Here is a 24237-nt window from a genome sequence, read left to right as displayed (position 1 = left end):
TGTAGGAAATAATAAAAGAAAACCAATGTCAGCCGTGGAGGAGATATGGGAAATAACAAAAGAAAACAAATGTCATTTGCGGAGGGGATGTAGGAAATAATAAAAAAAACCAATGTCAGTCGTGGAGGAGATATGGGAAATAATAAAAGAAAATCAATGTCAGTTGGCGGGGGAAATTTGGAAACCGAAAATGAGGAAAACACTTTATCAAAAAATTATTTTAATTAATTATTAATTCATTTGTAAAAACGTCCTTATAAAGTAACTACACTGTTATAATTACACTATTGCATATTGGTCGTAGAGTAACTCCCGCACTTTATAATACTCTTCCGTCAGTACACCTTCCAGGGCCACATTTCCATTGTCATGCTGGAAAGAACACATTTTTATGAATTATTTTATAGAAATACGTAAACACATCAATATGAAACTAATTTAAAAAATAATAATACAAAAGATTAGCTCCTTAAGACAGCAAGTGGGAATGCTGTTCTTTTTCTATCGATATTTCAATGGAAGATGCTCTGAGGAACTAGCTGATATTCTCAGCACCGGGTGCAGCCAAATGTGCATTCAACATTTGTGACACATAAAAACAGATTTGACAGATGAAAACAATTTGCAGTATTTTGGGCTTCCTCGCTCCCACAACACGGGTCTCTTCAAGACCTAGGTTCACTCATTCCTTTCCACAAAAAGAACAACACTATTAGATAAAGACCATTATTCTTCACAGCTGATCACAATTGATCAAAGCTGGAATTAACTGGAATCGTTCAAACGTCAAAAATTCTATGTGATGGAGTTAGAAATACCCAAACCTAAAAATCGAAAATGTGGTGAAAGTGTAAATATCTTACCCTTCTGATGGCGAGAGTGCCATTGCAGCACCACAGGACTCCACCAGTGAACTCTGAACTGATGTTGCTCTTGGACAGGACTTGTTTGAAGTTGGATAGCTTGAGGTCATTGATGAAGGACGCTTGATGTGGCTGATATTCTGATGCGGGAAGGGGCTCTAAGGTAAATATTTGTTCTTCCTCTGGTTTTTCTGAAAAAAAAATTCAAATAATTATATGTAATGACAGCAATGTGCATGCAAATGAAAACCATTCTATTAAAAGTTATAAGTAAGGGTTATAAGTTTTTTAGGGAACAATGTATACATTTTCAAACTTATTAGGTGGCAAATTTTCTCGCACGAGAAACAAAAGCAGGAAAAAAGGGTTATTAAAGAATTTTCGGGATCCAGTTAGGCAATAATTTCTAATATAAGGTATGTAAATGTCATTTTTACGAAAAAATTTCATTCACCACTCGCATGCGTTATCAATTGAAAGGTATTTGTGTTATGGATCAGGGAATCACGTGTCAGGGAATTCGCATTACCTAATATAATAAAGAGACAGTAAAGGATAGCAAATCAATATCCGGTTACATTCATGAAAAAAACAATAAAATACATTCTTGGGTTACAAATAACCAATATTTGAAATCAGGTTGTAACGGGATAGTCAAGTAATAATATCTGGCAATACTGACAGACAGCGGTTCCGAGCTTGGCTGACTTTCTGGTGACAGTGCTTGGGGGCGGACGTACGCAGGAAAAAGCTGCGTGGGAATGGCGATCGGCACTAATTCGAGAGGTTTTTCAAAATGCATTCCCGTATTAATTCTTTTAGCTTTTCTTTTATTTTAAATTTGTATTACATATTACAATCTTAACGATAATTTTTTGTTTCGTCTACTTTAGATGGAACTGGCGCTCTATTTATTCAATGTGTAATGATTCGTAATTTCAAGAATTAATTTCGTTCCTACCCACAATTTTGTTTTTAACTGAGCATCAAACCACCATGTTAATTGTTTCAAGTAAAATAAGACCGACCTTCTAACATTTCATCGAGGTTAGACACGCCTTGGGTTATTATTATTTTTTTAAAATTTTATTAATGGGTCTCATGCTGTATTTTTAGATAAATAAATTATCTTTTTTATAAAAATGAATCTTTCATTTAAGATTTGCATCCTTTGTTTTTGAGACTTTTTTGTACCACTTAGTCACTATTGTGTGTTCTTATGTTTAAAGTAGAATTATAATAAAGCCCACCTGTTTCCATGTCCCCTTCTCCTGTTTCTCCGACGATGGGTTCTGACTGGCGCATTCCAATCACACCACTGAGCCAGGCTATCTCCGCCCCGCCACTGCCCCGCTGCCAAACCAGCCCCGACACAAGCGCATCTGTCAGCCGAACCTGGAATTTAAAAAATAGTAAATTATACAGGGTGCAAAAGCATGTCCCAAAGGATTTGAACCAGCGATTGCTGAGCATATTTGGAGTAAGTTTTAACCTGAACATACAGTGAATCATTCTTATTCAGTTTTACGAGGTATCGGAAAACAAAGTCTTATATATGGGATAAATAAGGCTATTTTTTTATTTCAGTCTTCAAGGCACTGAAAAAAAGAAAAAAAACTTCTTATTTGCGAACCATAATTTTATTTTTTATTTTTAAAGAAAAACAAACATTCCTGCATTACGAATAACCGGAAAATGTAAGATAAACTCTTACTATCATGAATAAAAGTCCCATGACTCCTGTGTGAGAACCAGGTGTATTTAACAGATCAACAACTAGCTGGTCAATATGAATATATAGGTTTCACTGTATGTGAAGCCTTCATAATACCTTGAACCCTAAATTTTAAAATGTGCTTTGATAGCCCGTTGTGGAGGTCGGGCGGATGGAGTTTGATTCTCACCGTGGGTACCGACTTACATACTACCCTTTCCCTTAGTGAAAAGGTCTTACTATTATCTAATGGTGTATGGTTCCTTCATGATTTTTACAATTTACAAAGTTGGTATAAAATTTGTTGCTTAAATGACTATGATTTGTTGTCATAAAACATACCTGGTAAATATGTGACTCTGTTGTGGCATCGACTGTTTCTCCTTTACGTGGTGTGAATACTTTAGTGCAGCCCTCGTTTATACAGTGCGCTCTGAAAAAAAAGAAAAGTAGACAATATTAAACAAAATTCACTGCAGTTAGGTTTGCTATGCATACATGACACACAAATGGGGACCTAATCCCTTGCACTGAAATGACGAGACATTCTTGGTTGTATTTACAAGCGCTATCAGGTATCATATTGAAATTTTTCCATTAGTCTTGGTCACTTGATAGATATGTACTACTTTCCTGTTATTTTTTTAATTGTGTTTGTACATATTAAACAGATTGAGACAAATGTTTTAATATTTACTGATAAGCACACAAAAACAAAAGTTTAACTTCCTAAAATTAATTTTAACAACCTTGGTCATTTCAACGCAATTTATCCCATCAAGCGGCATGTTTTGACCTAATAAATGTGTTTTAATGAAACTTGATCAACTATTATGTAAATAACCATGTGAAGGGATATAAAAATTTCAAAAACTTTGTTGAAAAATGCCCACTCATGCAAGAAGAAAACAATCTCAAAACAAGTGGAAAAAAATATTGTGAGATTTAACAATCTTCAGTACAAAAGAGAAGTTTGTTGAAAAATATACACCACACTAGTTTCACAAGTTCACATCAATGCCGGAAACAGAACCTGGCATGCTTATAAATAATACATATCAGTGGCCTTGAGGTGATTTTTCTCAAAAACGGCGCTATACGACATCTAAATATTATTATTATTATTATGATATGTATAAGTAACCTTTACACTACATGAGAAGAAAATTTGTAAAGACATTGACTTTAACTTTATAAATCTGTTCATAATTACCTAAGTGTATTGACAGCCTTTACGTCTCCCCTCAGACAGATAACATTCCTAGCCTTGAGCTGAGAGACGATCTTCAGGAGAGACTCTCCGTCAGATCTGCCCTCGAAGTCAATGTACTGGATGGTTGCCTTTACCACCACCTGCTTCATGGATTCCACACACTTGGTGGGGATTTCTATTATCTCCTCTGAAAAATTTACATATTTTAATGAAATATAATTTCAATATTATGATGATTATACTAGAAAAGGGACAATCTTCTGTAAAAAACCAGTCTATTATTTCAGAAAAGGTAGAGCAACTCAATAAATCATCATTCTTAATTAAAATACATAAATTCATATTTATCTGTAAAATAGAAAACCAGAATTATAATCTTTGAGATATAGAATGCAAAGAAAAGGATTATGTAACTTCTGTACAAAACGGAGAGCTAGATTTACATACTACAATATCTTCTTTGACAAAAGGAAATGCAATAAAATTAATCTTAATAACTACTCGAGCGATGGAGTATTTTTAAAATAATTGTCTTGAGCGATGGAGATTTCCAGGCATTCAGTTTTGAAAAAATCATACCTCCGAATATTAATGTTCAAACATATAAACTGATTACCGTGGTTTAAGGCCGATGAATCCACCTACATTTCATTATTTATCCCATATTCATAGGTTTATAATTAAGTTATTGTGGGAATTTCAAAATAAATTTAATTAAATCTGAAAAAATCGTCTACGTAAATTTAGGCAGTATGTAATCGCTCAAGGCCTAGAGCTACGAGACCTAAATATGGGTAGCCATCATCAATTAATCAAATAAAATTTACTCGCGCATGCCGGAATTTGAACCCTCGACATCCGAAACCCTCAACCAAAAAGCTTTGAAATATTTTTAATTTAAGGGTATGTTCAATGATATTTCATCAAAATGAAAATACAACACACCTTTAAAAAGTGATATAGAGTCATTAGAAGTTACCTATGTAACCTAGTTTTTGTTTCATCACTTTTCATGATTTTATACCACTTTTGTAGGTGTGTTGAATTGTCATTTTGACGATATACCTGGTCACCGCATTTGGTATATTCAAAATTTATAATCACACAACGCAGTCAGGTTTTTTAACTGATTTTATTTTTCACTTCACTCCATTTCAGGTAAGTATGTACATGAAAAGCATAGTTACCAATATCATCATCTTTTTTAATGGCAACAGGAGCTGGTTTCTCTGCTTCTTCAACATCCATCACCTCGGCTAGTCGATAGTCTTCAAGCTGTGAGCATGAACAGAGGGATTACGTGTTAGTTACAATGTTAACAATGAATGGGTACATATACCAGGAAGAGGGTGTAATCAAGAACACATTTGTTAAATAAAGGGCACTTTTAGGTATGACGCCGCTAGGCTTAAATATGTTTTGCAATAGTATGGGTGAACAGTGTTGATGGTTTTAATAAACTAATAATGGTTCATAGCCCATCTCTCTTGTTTTTATTATCTGTGAGAGGTAATAGAATGAAATAATGATGTATAGTGAGTAAAACCAACCCACCTTTATAATTTCGCCATATTCATCGCTCTTAGTTTTTTCCTCGTAGAACGGGAACATGGCGTGCTGCTTCTTATTTGACTTAAAAAAGCCGGTGGTTTTGTGAATTTCATTCCTAACTATGATATCATGCTTCCCCGTTATCACGGACATCTCTATATCGTCTTCTGATTCAGAATCGGAACTTAATCCCAATTCCACCTCTCTGGAAATAAATAAAATAAGACAAATGATCAGCTTCGGTAACGTACGCGTTGAAAGTACAGGTATAGTTCTCGTCAAAGTGGAGTAATTAAATTCCTTGGGTATCTTCATAAGGGGCAGGGAAGGGAACAATCTGTTCTTCAGAAAATAATATGAAACATGGAGGCAGCATAATTTAGAGTGGCCCGAGTGCTTATGAAAGAACTACAATAGGTTTTATAAAAATATCTATGAAAATATTTTTTTTACAAAAGAAGTTCCGTTACCAACCATGATAAGGACCAAAGCAGATATAGTGAAATAGAAATGTGACCCCTGAGGTGTATGTGTGGTAAAACCAAATTGCATATGAGTAGACCCGAAAAGAAAGCAAGGCCGATATAAAAATTAACAATATTTTTTTAATGGGACAGTTGGATTGAACACATAAAATGGATGGATGTAGAAATAAGTGCAAGAGAACTAGATAGAAGAAACAGATGGAAAAAGAGTCAGAAGTCCTAGAAAAACTGGGGGAATTGGGAAAGAATTGTGCCACGACTGCCACATCACAAGTCTCCCCCTGCGGTGAAACAGCATGATGCTTGGCTAATTGCTTGAATTATTTAGAGGAATGGAAATTTACATACTTTTTAATGGGTACAACAACTTTTTGGTTTCTCATAAACTCTTCCAATTCTGGTCCTTCTAATTTGACTCTCTTCTTCACAAGAATGTCCAAGGTCCTGTTTCCTCCATTGTCAACCAGGTCTCTGGCCAATGTTCCAGGAGATGTTCTAGAAAAAAATTACAAATTAGAAAAATGATGAAAAATTGGAAGCTGGCTTTTATACCAAGGTGAATCAAATATGTGTCTGTATCTGTTTTTTCATGTGTGTATCTGAAATACTAGAAGCAATTCTTTTAATAGGAATTTATTATGAAAAACATAGGCAAACTCAATTTTTCACAGCAAGGCGTGGCGTTTTATACAACTAGTATAAAATACTACTTTATAGTGTGTTCCTTTAACTTTTTGCTTTTGAGTAAGGAGTATGCAGCCCACAACAATATTACAGTAATAAGCTGTTTGTTTTAAGGAAAAAAACGTTAATTAGAATCCACCATTAAGGTGGTCAGCACAGAAGCGGTGTAACCGACAAAAACTGAAAGCTGAAACAAACAAGTACATTCCAACTATAAGATTATCAATAGAAGTTTTTAATTCAGTCCCTTGAAATCACACTCAAGAATAAACTCACTTAATAGTCAGCACAATGCTGTTCTGCGGCTGCGGGGCCCAGGCCAGGAACAGGTCTCGAGCGAAGCCGGAGTCCAGGTCGGGACAGCTGGCCAGCACAACCTTGGGCCCGGGGATCTTGTGCACCTCGGCAGCGCTGTAGCATAGTTGCAGATGGCGCAGCTGGAATGGATTGCTGCGGGCACCCTCGAAGCTGCGCATCAGCTTGTCGCTCATCCACTCTATCTGGAAGGTGTAAGGTTATGTTATGAATAGCGTAGGGAGTGCGGAGAATCCATCACTCCGGGAGTGGAAACCAAACCTGCAATAGCCATCCCAAGCCGAGGTGTGAGCTCAGTGCTGAATGACACTGGGGAACAATGTCACAAGCGGTACCTCCGAAACATAGGGCCACATCTCGGAGTATTTACACCTTACCCCAACACTCAGGACTCTGCTTGGGTGGACCTTTTATTCCTACATACTCGTGGGATAAAAAAGGTATTTATTTATTTATTTATTGACGCCCTATTGGGCTTTTAAGTACATAACAATTACAAATTTCATTTTTAACAACAGTATAAAACAAACAATAGAAAATCGAAATAAAATATAATGATTTCTCATACATTATTTACATTTAAAAAGTGGTGGACTAATTTGGCTTTGAATGTATTGAAGTTTAAATTAAATATGTCAGCGACATCACTTAGTTCATTGCCCAACCTATGTATTCTTTCTAACACAGAATTCGTAGCGAAGTTATTGTTGTAGAATAAAATATTCCGTCTAGTATATTTTGGAGGTATGTGTAAAGATAGCAAATTTATAGTGTCAGGGAAGTCTAACCTTGAATGAACAATTTTATATAATAAAAGAAGATCAAATATTTTTCGCCTTTCAGATAATTTCGATAAGTTAAGTTTTCTGCGTAAATTGACATAATTGGTTTCAATAATAGGAATACCAATTTTGTAATTAATAAAACGTAAAAGTTTATTTTGAATTTTTTCAATTTGTAAACAATGAGAGTTGAAATGAGGACACCAAATGGTTAAATTGTATTCAACCTGACTTCTAACCAGAGACGTGTATGGTAATTTTATAGTTTTTATGTTATTAAAGTCTTTAGCGATTCTGAGAATAAATCCAGGCATTTGTAATCCCTTACTGGTACATAACGCTATTAATGTGATTCAAGAAGCGTAATTTGGAGTCAAAGATAACTCCAAGGTCATTGAATTCAAAGACTCCATGAAAAAATATATGTACAACAATAACATTACTCCATGTACAACAATAACATTACTTGTAACTACTGTCAAATTTTGCTCTTCCTTTGTTTTTCAATATTATAATAATAATAAAAAACAATTTTCATATAAAATAACAATGACTACACGTTCAAGCTCCAAGTCCACCAGTAACCTTAGTCCGGAACTACTACAAATTCTGGATAAAAAGTTCGACGACTTTAAAGTTGAATTCCTAGAAAAAACGTTTGCAGACTTTAAAAAAACTATAGTTGAAGTGATAAAAAAGGAGTACAAGGAGGAAATTGAAGAACTTAAGAAGAAAGTAACACAATTGGAAAGACAAATTGAAAACAGTGATCAATATAATCGCTCAAACAACGTTATAATAAGTGGTATTCCGGAAAACAAAAATGAAAATATTTATGACATTCTATCTAAAATTGGTGCTACAGCTGGATGCAAAATCACCCGAAATGAAGTAGACTTCGCCAGCAGAATTTCCCCTAGAATAAGTCGTACCGTAACAAATGGAAAACCGAGGAACATTGTTGTAAAATTCACGCGCAGATATCTTAAAGATGAACTATTAGCTGCAATAAGGAAGAGAAAAGGGATGTTTGTTTCAGAATTGCAGCTTCCTGGAGTCAGTAGAATTTACATTAATGACCACTTAACCTCTAAAAACCAACATCTTCTAAAACAATGTCGAGATATAAAAATGGAAAAAAAAATTCGCTACTGCTGGGTAAAAAACTAATTAATTGTTGATCAAGATGATGTCAACAGACTCTCCAAATTGAAGACACTTCAACCTGCCTCACAAGCGCCGGCCCCTTTAGAAAATTAACCTTACATGTAAAATATAATCTCTGGCAAGGATGGAAATATCTGAATATTGTACACAATTTGTCATTCGATGCAATACACAAATTATCACCATTTGTTAAGTACAAAATACTACCAAATACTTATGAAATAATGTTAAGTCATAGTAATATTATTATTTTTAGGGCTTGTTCACGGTCGTTGCGGGAAACTTAGTAGTGTTAGTGTGTGTATTGTTTTTGTATGGGTTGAATCTGTAGTCTTTTTATCTTTTTGGAGATTTTCCTTTTCTACTAGTTATTATTTATATTGTATTGTATTATTTATATTCATATTGTTCCGTAACGCCAATTGCTTTTGACAGGCCGTGTACTAACCAATCGTATCGTCAGAATTTGAACTGTATAGTTTAAATTTCGCACATGTCAGCTGGATCCACGGAGGCCGTGGGCCGAGCAGTCGCACAAAAACCGTTCGTCCCGTCATAACAACATTGCCGGTTCCTTATCGAAATAATTATCTTACGTATTTTTTATCGCAATTTAATCTAAAATAACGAGTGCTACCAACCACGCTAAACGTTCCAGTGCTGACAGATGATGCTCACTATGCAGATTTCACCATCTCCTCCCGGTAAGTTGATTGTGAATTAACGTTATGCATTGTGTTCTCGCATCGCCTGTCACAAGCTATATAATTAATTTATACTTTATCTGTGTGGAATAGCCCTGTAAAGGGCGGCTATTCCAACCCCTGTTCGTTTTTCGAACATTTTTGGTGCCGAAACCAGGGAACTTTAAGATTATAATCTATCTATGCCAAAACGGATAGTGCTGTGGAATGTTTCTTAAATATTGAATAATAATCAATTCGAACAGTAATTAGGTAGGTACCTAGCGCTTGAGTATTTACGACCTACCGCGCATATAATTATAATAGATTAAATTATTATCATTTATTTTGTTTCGTTTTTGGGTACGTTTCCAATCGTGTTTATTCAACATGGCCCCAGCCATTCAAATATTGCGCCGGAAACGGACATTAGCGAATAATAGGTTAGTCAAGACACATGAAATAGCAAAAAGCGCTTTGCACGATGCAACTAAGTGCAACTTACTGTTAGCGCATTATACTACTCTGGAAAAGATAGTTCTTGAATTTGAAACGTCTCACGCGGAAATATTAGCTTTAGATGACACAAACGAAATTGATGAAGATAAAATTCGCGAAACCTTTGACGAGATGTATTATCAAATTGTGGAAATTTACCAGGAGTTAACCAGTCAGTCTCTCGATTGTAAAACCGCGAATGCGTGCACAAACGTTAAATTACCAAAAATAAACATTCCAATATTTTCTGGAAATGTCAAGCAATGGCCCGAATTTTACGACATGTTTAACGCTCTCATTCATGAAAACAAATCTTTATCCAACATCGAACGCATGCAGTATTTGTTCTCATGTTTATCTGGAGAAGCTTTAGGGTTAATTCGGACATTTCCAGTACAAGGAGCTCACTACGTTGAAGCATATCAAAGATTAATCGCGCGCTATCGTAACGCGCGTGAACTCGCATTTACGTGTTGGCGGGAAATGCTAAATTTAAATTTTCCGTCTACCGATCCTTTTGAATTTCGTCGCGTGTTCGATGTATTTAATGAGGATTTAACAATTTTAAAAGAATTGGATCTCCCAATAGATAATTGGGACTTCGTGCTTTGTTATTTAATTCTGTCGAAATTAGATTCACCTACAAGATGCGCATTCGAACAACTGCAGTCTCCTACCGACCTGCCTTCATATTTGAAACTCAAAGAGTTTCTTTATAACAAATGCGAAGCTCTTGTACGAGACTTACATTTTTCGACTCGCGATAGCAGTACTATTGACAAACCTCTTGCACGGAACTTTAATCAGGCTGCCAAAAAACACACTTCAGCGCTTCTTTGCGATCTTAAGAAAGGACAGCCTAAAACAAATAGGTCCTCGAACTCCACCACTTACCTGAAATGCTCCTGTTGCGGGGAAGACCACTCCATTTCCAAGTGCAAGGTATTTGCCCTCAAGTCAGTTCAGGATCGCCTACAGTTTGTTCAATCACACCGTTGGTGTTTCAATTGTCTTCATTCTTCTCATTATCTTAAAGATTGTAAATCTTTGTTTACATGTCAAAAATGTCAGCAAAAACATCATACTTTGCTCCATCGAGACGAAAACGCTTCTTTGGAAGATCAGTATCAACTCTCCACAACGTCTACGGACCAGGAGCCTTCTTCCGACTCTAAAATTCAGGTCCTGACCAACTTAGGAGACAAGTCCATAGTACTATTGTCAACCGCCAATGTTGGCATTCGCGATTCGTCCGGCCGTTTCCAAACCTTTCGCGCATTGATCGATTCGGGCAGTCAAGCTCACTTCATCACCGATCGTGCTGCGGAGCTTGTAGGCATCCCTCGTCAAGCCAGTTCTCAGAGAGTTAGCGGCTTAGGCCAATCTTCCGCAACCACGTCAGGAATCATTCAATTAGAGATCGGTGTTAAGGGACGGGTTCTCTTCAACATCAAGGCACTTACGCTGCCTAGTATCTGTGGCAACATGCCAACTGTTCGTCTAGATAAGTCATCGTGGCATCAGTTGAGAGACTTGCCTCTTGCCGATCCTGACTGTCACAAACCGGGACCGATTGATCTTCTTTTGGGTGCTGAGGTTTTCTCTTCTCTTCTGAGACCTGGTAATTTGAATGGTGGTCCACGTCAGCCATCAGCTTTCAATTCTGCATTTGGTTGGCTTCTTCTAGGTTCAGTTGGTTCGAACACTGCTCATGAAACGAATTCTTTCATCGTTACTAACGAAGACCGGCTCCACGAAGAGGTCCAGCCACTGTGGGAGTTAGACACCATTCCCCAGTCTTCACACCTCACTCCCGAGGAACAACTTTGTGAACAAATGTACTACACTGACCACTCAAGGGACACTTCGGGAAGATACATCGTATCCTTGCCTTTCCGAGAAAGGGGAAGGGATATCTCTTTTCCAGGGTCGCGTGAGATCGCTTTACGTAGATTCCATTCCCTCGAGCGCAAACTCATAGCAAATCCAACCTTACGTGAACAATATTCTGCTTTCATGACTGATTATTTACACAGTGGTCCCATGACTCGTGTTCCTGGAAAAGATTTGCACAAGGGAAAGTATCACATACCTCATCATTGCAATCTTCGTCCAAGCAGCGCTAGCACTAAGTTAAGAGTGGTTTTCGACGCCTCAGCGACGGATGTGAACGGATCCTCGTTAAATGATACCTTGCTTATCGGTCCAAAGCTTCAAAAGAACCTGCTGGAGCTTTTGCTAAAATTTCGTATACCATCGGTGGTGTTTACTGTTGATGTACGACAAATGTATCGCCAAATATTGGTTCAAGAACCAGATCGTGCTTTCCAAAGAATATTTTGGCGTTTTCATTCGTCGGAACCCACCCAAGAGTACCAACTAAACACTGTAACCTATGGTATCTCCTCCGCCCCATTTATAGCCTGTCGTACTGTCAAACAGTTGACCAAATATGAAGATTATGATTTACTGCTAGCGCGTCGTGTGCTAACTTCGGATATTTACATAGATGACATCGTCACCGGTTGTAACAGCTTGGAACAAGCTCAACAAACGAAAACCGAAGTTATCGAGCTGTTCAAACGAGGTCAATTCGAATTGCTGAAGTGGGCTAGTAACAAACCAGAATTACTCGCCGATCTGCCTCCGGAATACTGCCTCAATGACTTGGTGTCCATGGATGTTGATAACTCTCACATTCTCAAGGTATTGGGATTAAAGTGGGAGCCACGACATGATACATTTTCATTCGAAGTCTTATGCCTCGATCGCGAGTTTACTAAACGCACTATCCTCAGTGAAGTCGCTCGGGTTTTTGACCCTCTCGTTTTTCTATGCCCTTTGACGTTTTTCGCCAAATCTCTAGTACCAAAGTTGTGGGTTTTAAAGGTTGGGTGGGATGACACCCCCTCTGTTGACATTGTTCGTCAATGGGATCGTTATACTAAACAATTACCGCTCTTGAAGTCGTTCAAAATCCCTCGATGGGTGTCATTCCCTCACATGGAGTCATGTCAACTTCATGGCTTCTCAGATAGTTCGGAATTTGGATATGGCGCGGTAGTTTACTTGCGAATCATGGATGTTGACGATAAAGTCCAAATATATTTGGTTTGCGCCAAGTCTCGAGTCGCCCCCACAAAAAAGATTTCATTGCCTCGCCTTGAACTGTGTGCGGCAGTTCTTCTAGCAGATCTATTAAAATTCGTCAAAGATTTATACGTACCATTACTTCCGATCTCCAATACCTTTGCGTGGTCGGATTCAACCATCGTGCTCGCCTGGTTACGTTCTCTTTCGTGTCGCTGGAAGACTTTCGTGGCTAACCGTGTCAGTCACATTCAAGATGCTCTCGACAGGACTTCCTGGCATCACGTGTCATCTGGAGATAATCCAGTGGATGTCGCTTCTTGTGGTCAATCCCCAGCCGATCTGATCGATCACACGTTATGGTGGGCGGGGCCTTCGTGGCGGATCCAGTCATTCGATTCTTGGCCGTCTTTCGATGGCAATGTCGACGAAATTGAACTTCACTCTGAGGAACGAGTTCGATCGTTATTTGTCCAACAGGACGAAAATCTGGTGGACCTATTACTAATTAAATTTTCTTCGATTCAGAAGATCCAACGCATTTTCGGTTACTGTCTTAGATTCATCTACAACCTACAGAATAAAGAATCTCGTCGTTTGTATCTTTCATTAAACCGTGCCGAAATTCACACTTCACTTTTGACAGTAGTTAAACGCACTCAACATGTACATTTTAATGATGATATCACGCGCTTGAAAGAGGGCAACCTTATGTCGAAACAAATGCGGAAGCTTAATCCCTTCATTGACGACCACGGTGTGCTCAGGGTGGGTGGCAGGTTATCTCGATCTGGGCTCGAATTCGAGTATAAACATCCTGCCCTACTTCCTCGCGAATCTAAGCTTACTTCTCTTGTGATAGACGCTCTACATCGCTCTACATTAACCAAATTATGTCCATTGCCTAGTCAATGTGACTAATCATCTTCGCTTCCGCGGCGCATTCTTTCTTATCATTTTCATTATTATTATTAATATATATTTTTTTTCTTTTTCTTCTCTCTTTTCACTATTTCTTCGTTCACGCAACGTTCCACAGCATTGCCCGTTTTGTTTCTAAATTTTCTTTAAAATACACGTTGTTGTATTTTGGTGGGCGGAATGTTCCGTAACGCCAATTGCTTTTGACAGGCCGTGTACTAACCAATCGTATCGTCAGAATTTGAACTGTATAGTTTAAATTTCGCACATGTCAGCTGGATCCACGGAGGCCGTGGGCCGAGCAGTCGCACAAAAACCGTTCGTCCCGTCATAACAACATTGCCGGTTCCTTATCGAAATAATTATCTTACGTATTTTTTATCGCAATTTAATCTAAAATAACGAGTGCTACCAACCACGCTAAACGTTCCAGTGCTGACAGATGATGCTCACTATGCAGATTTCACCATCTCCTCCCGGTAAGTTGATTGTGAATTAACGTTATGCATTGTGTTCTCGCATCGCCTGTCACAAGCTATATAATTAATTTATACTTTATCTGTGTGGAATAGCCCTGTAAAGGGCGGCTATTCCAACCCCTGTTCGTTTTTCGAACACATATGTTTTTCTACCTATATATAAAATGAATCTTCTGTGGAAACTTTACTGGTTTATGCAACTTGGTAAAAATGATTTGTATTAAAATATATTTGTATAACTGTTTGTTTCCCAAATAAAATAAAATAAAAAATAAAAATAAAAAAAAAACTAACATCGGGAACCTAGGGGTGAGTAGAGCCGAGGCCACCTCGGTGGACTCTCCTCGTGGGGCCTTTGCGGAACCAATGAGGAATGGAGAGGGAACTGAGAACACCTCGGTGGATACTTCCCTGCTGGGCCTTCAGGGAACCCAAACAAAGATGGACTTATGATGTGAAAACCCTCATCGCCATAGGACCCTCCAGGGGATCTAGACGCGGTAAAACGCGGACCCTCATAGATGGGACTTGGCAAGAAACTCGAAGGAATGAGATAGCAAAATGGGCCCATGACCTGAGTGCTCACGGGAACTATCCTTACACCGTCTCCGCGTTAATAAATAATAAATAAATAAAGGTTGTTATTACAGGTTGGAAGCCGTATATAATTGTTATCAATAAGAAGTTTTTTTGAAGCTGGGCAAGAAACGTAGCGAGAGTGGAAAAAAAGGCAACCATCATAGGCTTCTCTTAATTAAAACCGCTGGTCAAGCAGGTTTGGGAGGTCTATAGTGGCTGGAAGATGTGAAGGCAAAAACCGCAGCCACAGACATAAGGAATTATAAAGAAACTGCAGAAGTGGAGACGTTTTCTAGAAAGGCCAAGATCCTCCAAGAGTAGTAGCTCCAATAATGTATTATGTATATTTATTGTGTAAATGTTGCACATCGTGTAATGATGAGCAATACGATAAATGTTAATATTTTGTTCCAACGAAAAAAAAAATCTTACCTGTGATTTGGCAAACTCCACCACATTATAGCCCACGTTGCTGACGAGCACCAGCGAGTAGGCAATCAGACCCGACTCCTTATTCCTCCACAGCTGGTCCAGCATGTGCGCCAGCTCCAGGACTCTGCCTGCTGTGTCTACGGCCACCAGCACCGAGCCGCCCTCCCTCATGGTGGTCAGGATTGTGGCTGAAATGTTGATAAATTGAATCTATAATGTAATCTACGTGACTGGTATGAGAACAGTTTCACAGAGTTGTTCCAGGACACAACCTACAGGGTGAATATTGATGATATCGGTGAATTGGAGTCCACACCAGGTAAAGTATTCTCTCATGTTGGAGAGAATTCAGAAGAAATTCTTGAGATTTCTCTACATAAGGGAGTATGGCTACTACCCGTGGCTCTATTCCACTGACTTTCTTTTGGGTATGCTCGGAATAAACTATCTACGGGTAAGTAGGGTTGTGAGCATTGCTACACATTTCTTTAGACTTATTTGTGGATGGTTTGAAAACTCGGTCATTATGGAGAGCATTCATTTCTATGTTCCCGATGGTTATCTCCGTCACCGACAACATACACTATTCTATCTCCCATCCTGCAGGACTAACTTGCCAATGGTCATGCCGGTGGGGAGAGCAATCTTGCTGTTGAAAAGAATCAATTCGGATATCAACATTTTTAGCATCAATGAAGCTGCCTTTAAAAGGCAAGATCTATTATTACTGGTATAGTTGATATACACACTGTTTATTTATTTATTTATTCAAAAAACAGTTTTTAACATAAAAAACATACTCTGCACATCTCACTAGGGCATTCCTGTATCAAGATGTGCAGCTTTACAATTACATCATTTAAAAAAATACATTTATGTAAACTTAATATAATAATAACATTAAATTTAAACCCAAAAAAGAAAAGTTAATGACACGGTTGTTTCGAGACCGGTAGACAAAAATAAACAAAATTTTAGTAACAAATGTACGAAAAATAAAACAAAAATGTCAACAAAAGAAGCATTGGTAAGTAAGTTGGCAACAATAATATTCTTCTGTTAACTAAAGTACAAGGTACCTGTGCTGGCTTATCAGACACAAGCATAGGGTAACCATACTAACAATTACAACATGGATAGTATGAATAATAAATTATAAGAAAAAATAAAACAACTAAATAAAAATAGGTAAATAATAACCGATAGGTAAGTAAATAATATTAATAATAATAAATAGTAAGTAAGTAAATAAATTAGCTAGTTAATAATTATAGTAAATAATAATACGAGAATCAAGTAGATAGTCATAAGTACATAATAATAATAATAAGTAGATATTAATTAGTATATAATAATAATAACAATGAAATAAATAATAATAACAATTAAACATAACTTGATTGACTGCCGTAATATAATACCATATTATGAATATGAACCAAATTAATTTTTAGAAAACGAATTTTATAAAATATATTATGATAAAACTATACTAACAGACCGAACGATTAGTCATAATAGACCTAATATAGTTTTACATGACAAAATTTAAAAAATAACTTATATCTTTGATGTCGCTATTCCAAATTCCTGTAATATTCAAAAATCTGTTAATGAAAAAATAAGAAAATACACAGATTTAGGAAATGAGATAAAAAGAATTTGGCATTCTCAGACTATAAAATATAACCATTCGTTATTTCGGCTACTGGCATTATACCTAGCTCTCTCATTAAAAATTTAGGCGTCAATTTAGGCTATCAAAAAATTTATATATAAAGATGCAAAAGTCGGTCATTTTGAATACATGTAGGATAACAAAAGATTTTTTAAATATTTATGTTGAGGAATCAGTAGGATTTATAGGCCCTGTTAGGAGTTCTACCGAGCGGAATATCTGGAGTCGGTGAATTATTTTCCCATTTGATCTCTGGTGAGGTGACGTGTTGTTCTTGTATTGTTTTGTATTTATTTTGCTTATATAATGCACTTGCATAATGTTGATTGAAAACCACAAGAAGAAACGTGATGGGAATAATGGTCACTTAATTAATCGCAACATAAAAAACTAATCATTCAAATTATCACAACTTACTCATCAACTTTTCATCTCGCATTCTCCTCCTGGCTTGTTGGTAATTAGCGTTCAGGGCATCAGTGATGAGCACAGTGGGTCTCTGCAGTTTCTCCAGTTCACAGCCGTTGAGATGTCGCTCCTTCTTATGGTTGAAGTCTGTCGCGTATACAATATCCTCTTCTCCTTCCTTCACTATCTTCCAGATCGTTCCTCCGATCATGTGGCCGGCTGGAAGCGGAGTGATGGTTATACCCATGCCTTTTCCTGGAAGAAACATCAATGTAATGTAGCAGATGGTCAAATGCATGTCTTTACTTAGAATCATTGGTGGGAAGAGGGTAGACCGCCAGACAACTCTGTCTTGGCAAACACTCCTCGCTTCATTATACTCTCATACATACTCTTCTGTTATTCTGACTCTTGTCATTGCCCGACTTGAGTATTTCATTCGCTTGATTATGCCATGTCTTTCTCAGGCATCCCCAACTTCTTTTACTATTCACTATTGATAGAATGTGTAACGGACGTTGTTGGCCACATTATTTCTTTTTGTCAAAATATGTTTACATTTATAAAATGTACTCCACGCCACTGGCAAAATCCTCACTCCCCGCCATTGCTCATTTTGTATCCCGTTTCGGCCGAAATGGCCTGAAAAATCTGACTCCGAAAAGCATCGGTACCGTTTCGCGCACGTACTCCGGCCGAGCGGTACAATGTTCAGATTTTCTATGTACAAATTTACTAAGAAATAACAATTTATTAAATGTAACAAATACCTATTTTTTACTTGTACATCTCCTCGGCGGTAGTTAAATAAACACTATTTGCGATGTGCTACCACTGAGGAGATATTTAAAATGCGGGTTTTTAACGAATTTGTGTAACCATTTTTGTACAATTATTTTGACTTATTTTGCCTCTACAAAAATCCAGGAACCTCGTAGCATAGTGAATCTTTTCTCTTTCTGAGGGCTATGTCACGGGGGACCTGCGAAAAATATAACTTAACCATTTTACAAATTTGATCGCTTCAAGATCATTTTTACACTTTTATTTTACAAACTTTTCTTATTTTTTGTCGTATTTTGACAAACTAAAAATCTAGTTGTGAAGATACACATTGTGCTGCTATGTAACTGCTATGTAATAAAACTATGAACATAATTGTAATTCAGGTGAGCTTGCAAAATCTTTGCGAACTCCTAAATTTAAGCGTCTGCCTTCGGCTATACCACCGGCAAAATGAATATGCAACATTTTACGGTGGCCTATGTACGCGTTTGTGGCGCGGATAGAATCCCCACCCTTTTTCGGCCGACAGCCAAATGTCGGCTGCGAGTCAAGCTTATTGAATATAAGCAGCGACACAAAAAATATTAAATCAGTTCAACTTTACCACCAAAACAAGCGTTTTATTTTCAACTAGTGACTCCTGCCCACCAACTGCCTCACCTCGCCTAGTCTTCTGCTCCAAACCTTCTGGTGTTACCTCATCAAGACCAGCCGGCCCTGCTTAGGAAAACCGCCAACGCCAGAAGCGAGCAGAGACGACAGCACACCCAGTGCCCAACATTCACCGAGCACCGGGTGCGGGAGGCAGATTGAAATAATTTTGTACCACTATCATCATCATCGGCCGTAAAGGAGCATTCTCATTGGTTGAAGACACGGTTTGGAACCGGCGCCCAAATCTACAGTCTTGTGCGGACTCCCATCCAGTACAGAATGTATTAATGATCGGTAGAAGTTAAACAAGGGACTTGGTAAATGTACGCACTCACATCCGATTGGTAGCTACTTTCAGCGTAGCCCTGCTGAAAGACCACCATTCAGAATCGAAGCATTGCTTGAAATGACATTAGACATGTATGTACGAGGGTACTTTGTTTCCGGCCTCATCGACATAAGTAACTGTAGAAAAAAATTTCTAACGCCGTCCAATAGATGGCCTTGACAACTGTAAAAATTTCAAGTCATTCTGATCATTACTTTGTCTATGGCACTCTTCCAAAGTTGTCAGCTGACATTATCTGTCAAAAATAGAGAAAATTAAGTATCGCCCGGTGATAAAATTCCTTAATTTGAAAGGGAAGAAGAAATAAAAGTTGAGTTAGACGCTGTACAGAGTGAAGCCTCCCCTTCATTTACAACAGTCAAACATTAGGCGTCCGAGTACAAACCTGGTTGGATGAGCATTTTAGACGAGGAACGTTCCGGGCGCCTGAAAACCACTACGAAATGGTCAATTTAGTGCAGAGGTTCACAAACTTTTTTGCAACGTAGACCACTTGCCAAATATTTTTTTTTCCGTAGACCCCCTGCCTGCCGAATATTGAATTTTCCTAAAACTATTAACGTCCCATGTGATAATCATTTATTTTTTTAGTAAAAAGATTCCCTTCCCTTGCCTGCCCAACAACCGGGCGGCGGTATAGTTGCTCTGTCTTTACATTGTGCAGACAGGGGCACCCTTGTGAGGTATTACACCAAATGAAAATGAAGCAGGATAAGCAACGGGAATTTCTTTCTGTAGCTAGCCCTACAGAACTGCCCCTTAAGTTCTTTGTCAGTGCTTGTTCCAGTAATTTCTTCTTGTCACATGTTTTCCGATTCTTCAATGTTCCATTTCGATAGTCAAAATGTCCTCAAACTTAGTATTGAAGTCTGTGTAAAGTACTTTTAAATGTTGAACGTCATTATTACCCTGGACGTTTTTCAAAAACAAGTTGGGGAACTAGGAAAATTCACGGCTTCCAATGTGCAATGTTTTGCTTGAACAGATTAATTCTGACGAGAAAAGGAACGTAGACTCTATTTATATACCTCAATTAACAACTTTACGAAAGATAAAAATGCAAATATCAAATAAGTAATTTCACAGTCTATTATATTTGTGTTAGGTCTATTGTGTCATTTACGGAACTCCTAAATGTTGACTTGAGGTAAATGGGGGTCCACTCGTATGTACCCCCATTTGAATCTCGAGGACCCCCAAATTTTTTTCTCGCTGACATAGACCCCCAGTAAGCCGATATCGACCCCTAGGGGTCCATATACACCACTTTGGGAACCTCTGATTTAGTGCATCAAACTGTCATGGAAGATCATAGATTGACTGTGGACTGGCTTATGGGATATCATCTGAAAGGGTGAACAAGATATTCCAAGATTTGTGCCGCGCTTGTTGACCAAAAGCGCATATGGACAGACATGTCGCGATTGTCTTAGCCTGTATCAAAAAAATCCAGCAGAATTTTTGCAGCAAATGATAACCGTCGATGAAATCTAGGTACACCACCATACGCCTGAGACCAAACAACAGTCAATGCAGTGGATTGCGGCGGGGTAACCAACTCGAAGAAGGCAAAGGTAGTTCTCTCTGTAGGAAAAGTGATGGCGATAGTTTTTTGGGATAGCCGTGGAATAATTCTCATCGATTACCTTGCAAAGGGTGAAACAAGCTACAGACTTTACTATGCTGCATTGCTGGGTAAATTGAAGACCACAATTAAGACAAAACGTCAGCATTTGGCCAAGAAAAAGATAACGCTCGGGTTCACACGTGCATGGTCGCAGTGTCAAAATTAAACGAATTAAAGTTTTAATTACTTACACACCCACCCTATTCTCCAGATCTAGCTCCAATTGACTTTTTACTGTTTCCTAATGTGATTAATCAGTTTTGATTTTCTTAAAAAGGCTGACTTTTCAAATCCCCTTTTTTTAATAGGAATGAATAGGCAGGTTTGTGTTCATCATTAAAACAACAAACCTTTCAACGACACGCTCTGATTATATTTCAACTGATGTATCTTATCGAACGCCGCGTCAACGTCATCCAGCGTGAACAGGTTGAACTCCTCCATATTGTAGCGGGACTGGTAGAGGTCATACATGAACATCTGCCCCATCTTGTAGACGGGGAGCGTGGCGTAAACGGGGCAGCTGAGCCCCAACTTGCCCACGGCGTAGGGCAGAGCACCCAGGTGCAGGGGATCAGGGTACGAGAGAAGCACCGCATCGATGCTGTGCACATACCTGGAATATAACCAAATGGATTTGTTTTAGGGGACAATTTAAGTACCTACATACTAACAGACAACTTTAACAAATCTTTCACAAACATGCAAGCAATGGCGGACAATGACTATTTGGAATATATTATAATTATTTTAAAGTGTATGTAGTAAACTTTTAAATTTTGCCACTTTCTAATGTTGTTTAAATCATATATCTCACAGTAATACAAAAGGAGAAATAATGACTTTTAAGAGTCAGTCCCGTCAAGTCATTCAACACACTCTTGAAAAGTGATGTAAAGTCGTGAAAAGTGTTGAAAATAAACTAGGTTAAATAGGTTATGTTAGGTATATAGGATAGTTTCTTTTTTATCACTTGTAATGACTTTATATCAATTTTCAAAAGTGTGTTGAATTGCCACTGTCCTGAGTTGCCATGGAAATTAAAGTTTTTCTGTTCTTATTTAGCCCAAATCTTATAACCAACAAAAGTTTCTTCGTTTGGGTTCGATTAAGAAATATATTTTTTTGCACTAGCCTAACCTTCAATTGCAGACATGGGCGTTAGACAGCACGCATACATTTAATCCTATATTTCCCTCTCCTTCTGTCCTACCATTCCATCCCTCCAAGTACATTCCTAGGATCTCTCGCTCTACCAATCAGTGTGTATTGAGTTGTTGGCGTAGTAGCACTGTTCGTCGCATGCAAATCGACCCGTCTGGTAGGCAGGTGGTCAGCAATAACATAAGTATTTATTTGCCATCTCTGAGGCAGGTTGGCAGTATTATTATGATTCTCTCATAGAAACTTACAGGCGTATGGTCAACAATAATATGTAATTTCACGTGTAATAAACATGTATATATCATTAGTGCGAAAAAAAGGAACCTATGGAAAGGTCCCTTTCTTGACTAAAACAGAGAGTCGGTCAAGACAAACCTCCAACACCGACACCACCTCAACCAGAAGCAGTACATACCGAAACTGCTGTGACTGACAAGTAGAAATTTTCGGTATGTCCATATCAACTCAAAAAACGCATGCGTTTTGCCTGTTGGTCATGTAAGAAGCCCATATGCCTGGGTTGCAGCAAATTGACATGGCACCTTTGTGTGCTAAAATTCACCTAGTTGGAAGCCTGCACATTTTTGTTTAGATTTATGGACCTAGTTGGTGTTTAGTTTTATTAACTAATTGCTTGCACATGCAATAAATGAAGACATCTTTTTTTAAATTTTGTGCATATTTTTTTTTAATAAATAAAAAACAAAAGCTTGTTAAATTTCATTATTTTTGTGGAGTTGTAAAGTTCCTCTTACTCTGAATTTTTGTTTTATTTAGTTTGTTTTTCATTTCTAAAATTAATAAAAATATCCAGATAAACATTCTGAACAGATTTTTTCATGTTTGTACAAAATGTTGAAGGCAGTAAGTGGTAAGTACAATAAAACCTGTCCCTCGGGCGGATCCCAAGCAATGGTGTACCTACTAAAACAGTTAAAAAAAAACATTTAGGTATCAGTCGTGTCCTGCTTTTCTGTATATTTACCAAATCATCGATTGAAAAAATTTACTGCTGAATACTCTCGTGTGAATTTGGTCACTGTATGGAGAGTCAAATAACAATAATTAAGGTTGAACAAAAATAAAAGGTGAAATAAAATTATGGCTAAATGGTAGAACAAAAATACAAACCGAAATAAAAATTATTGGTACATAGGTATAAGCTAATCAGACACCACGGAACAGTAGACTACAAATAGGTCACGCACTCACACATATTCATTCTAAATCAAATAATATGACAAGAGAGTAAGGCAAACAGAGGACTAGCAGAAAGAGCTGTAACAAATAGAGGAAAATACTAACCGTTTAAGCTCTCTTATAAAATCCATGTTAAATTTTTCATCCCAGCCACAGTCTAACAAAAATCTGAATTCATCGACTTGGAGAATATAGCAGGGGGGCGATTCATCCATCGCCCCAGAAATTGCGTGAAGTTTGATAATAGAAGTCATTTTGCAGATTTTTTATATTGAGAAAACAATCGGTCCAATAAACATAACCTATAAAATAGATTTGATACTAAATTTTAGTATAAATAAATTAAATTGATGATCGTTGTTTTAATGGACGTTTCTGTAAATTGGCATTATTACAATTCGTTTAAATCCGTAACACATTTCGATCCAATGAGAAATGCTTGAAATACACAACACACTAATAGTTAAAATAATCACAAAGGCGCCACAACCGGCTAAAGCCGAAGTTTGACGTTTCGTGCATGTTTCGATGTTTCGTGATTCGTATTATGTTCAGTGTTGCCATCTTGTTTTCGACTTCAACCACTTCGACGTCCCTATCAACATCGAAAAAATATCATCAAAACATTGTATTCCGAATTCCGACACATTTTCGTTTAGGCCTAGTTCTCACTGACTAAAATGAGAACAAAACATTGTGTATTTTTGACAATTATTGTTCTCTACAAACAATTTTTTTGTAAATTCCTTCATAAATTTTATTACTACATAATAAATTGTATTATATCATGTTATTTTACATAAACTCCCTTATGCTTATCTCTGATGCTTGTGCTCAGAAAAGGAAAACTTAATATGTATTCTAAATACTTGTATTATTGTGAAAAGTTATAAAATGTTTGATTATAAAGTGATA

General features: G+C 37.5%; 1 protein-coding gene across 1 annotated transcript; it reads right to left on the bottom strand.

Moving 5' to 3' along the window:
* Window positions 1-237: 237 nt before the first annotated feature.
* Cpsf100 (cleavage and polyadenylation specificity factor subunit 2) lies at window positions 238-23827 on the bottom strand. The gene is made up of 14 exons (XM_089640699.1): window positions 23718-23827; window positions 23428-23624; window positions 21309-21574; window positions 17552-17797; window positions 15457-15644; window positions 6787-7010; window positions 6175-6321; window positions 5345-5546; window positions 4978-5065; window positions 3791-3977; window positions 2920-3010; window positions 2114-2258; window positions 864-1054; window positions 238-372 (listed from the first exon to the last, which is right to left on the bottom strand). The coding sequence occupies exons 2-14, from the start codon at window positions 23574-23576 to the stop codon at window positions 280-282; spliced, it is 2217 nt and encodes a 738-aa protein (XP_089496825.1). The 5' UTR covers window positions 23577-23624; window positions 23718-23827; the 3' UTR covers window positions 238-279.
* Window positions 23828-24237: the final 410 nt, after the last annotated feature.

The sequence above is a fragment of the Hesperophylax consimilis genome, chromosome 16, assembly GCF_061612785.1.
Source record: "Hesperophylax consimilis isolate HC1 chromosome 16, BYU_Hcon_1.0, whole genome shotgun sequence".
Lineage (NCBI taxonomy): Eukaryota > Metazoa > Arthropoda > Insecta > Trichoptera > Limnephilidae > Hesperophylax > Hesperophylax consimilis.
This window is presented reverse-complemented; position numbering and strand designations above follow the sequence as displayed.

Excerpts from the sequence above, each read along its gene's own strand:
- Cpsf100 (XM_089640699.1), bottom strand. The coding sequence starts at position 23,576 with ATGACTTCTATTATCAAACTTCACGCAATTTCTGGGGCGATGGATGAA. Across the intron at positions 5,547-6,174 it reads GTTGTTGTACCCATTAAAAA|AGAGGTGGAATTGGGATTAA; the intron begins GTATGTAAATTT and ends ATTTATTTCCAG. Across the intron at positions 3,011-3,790 it reads AAGGCTGTCAATACACTTAG|AGCGCACTGTATAAACGAGG; the intron begins GTAATTATGAAC and ends CTTTTTTTTCAG.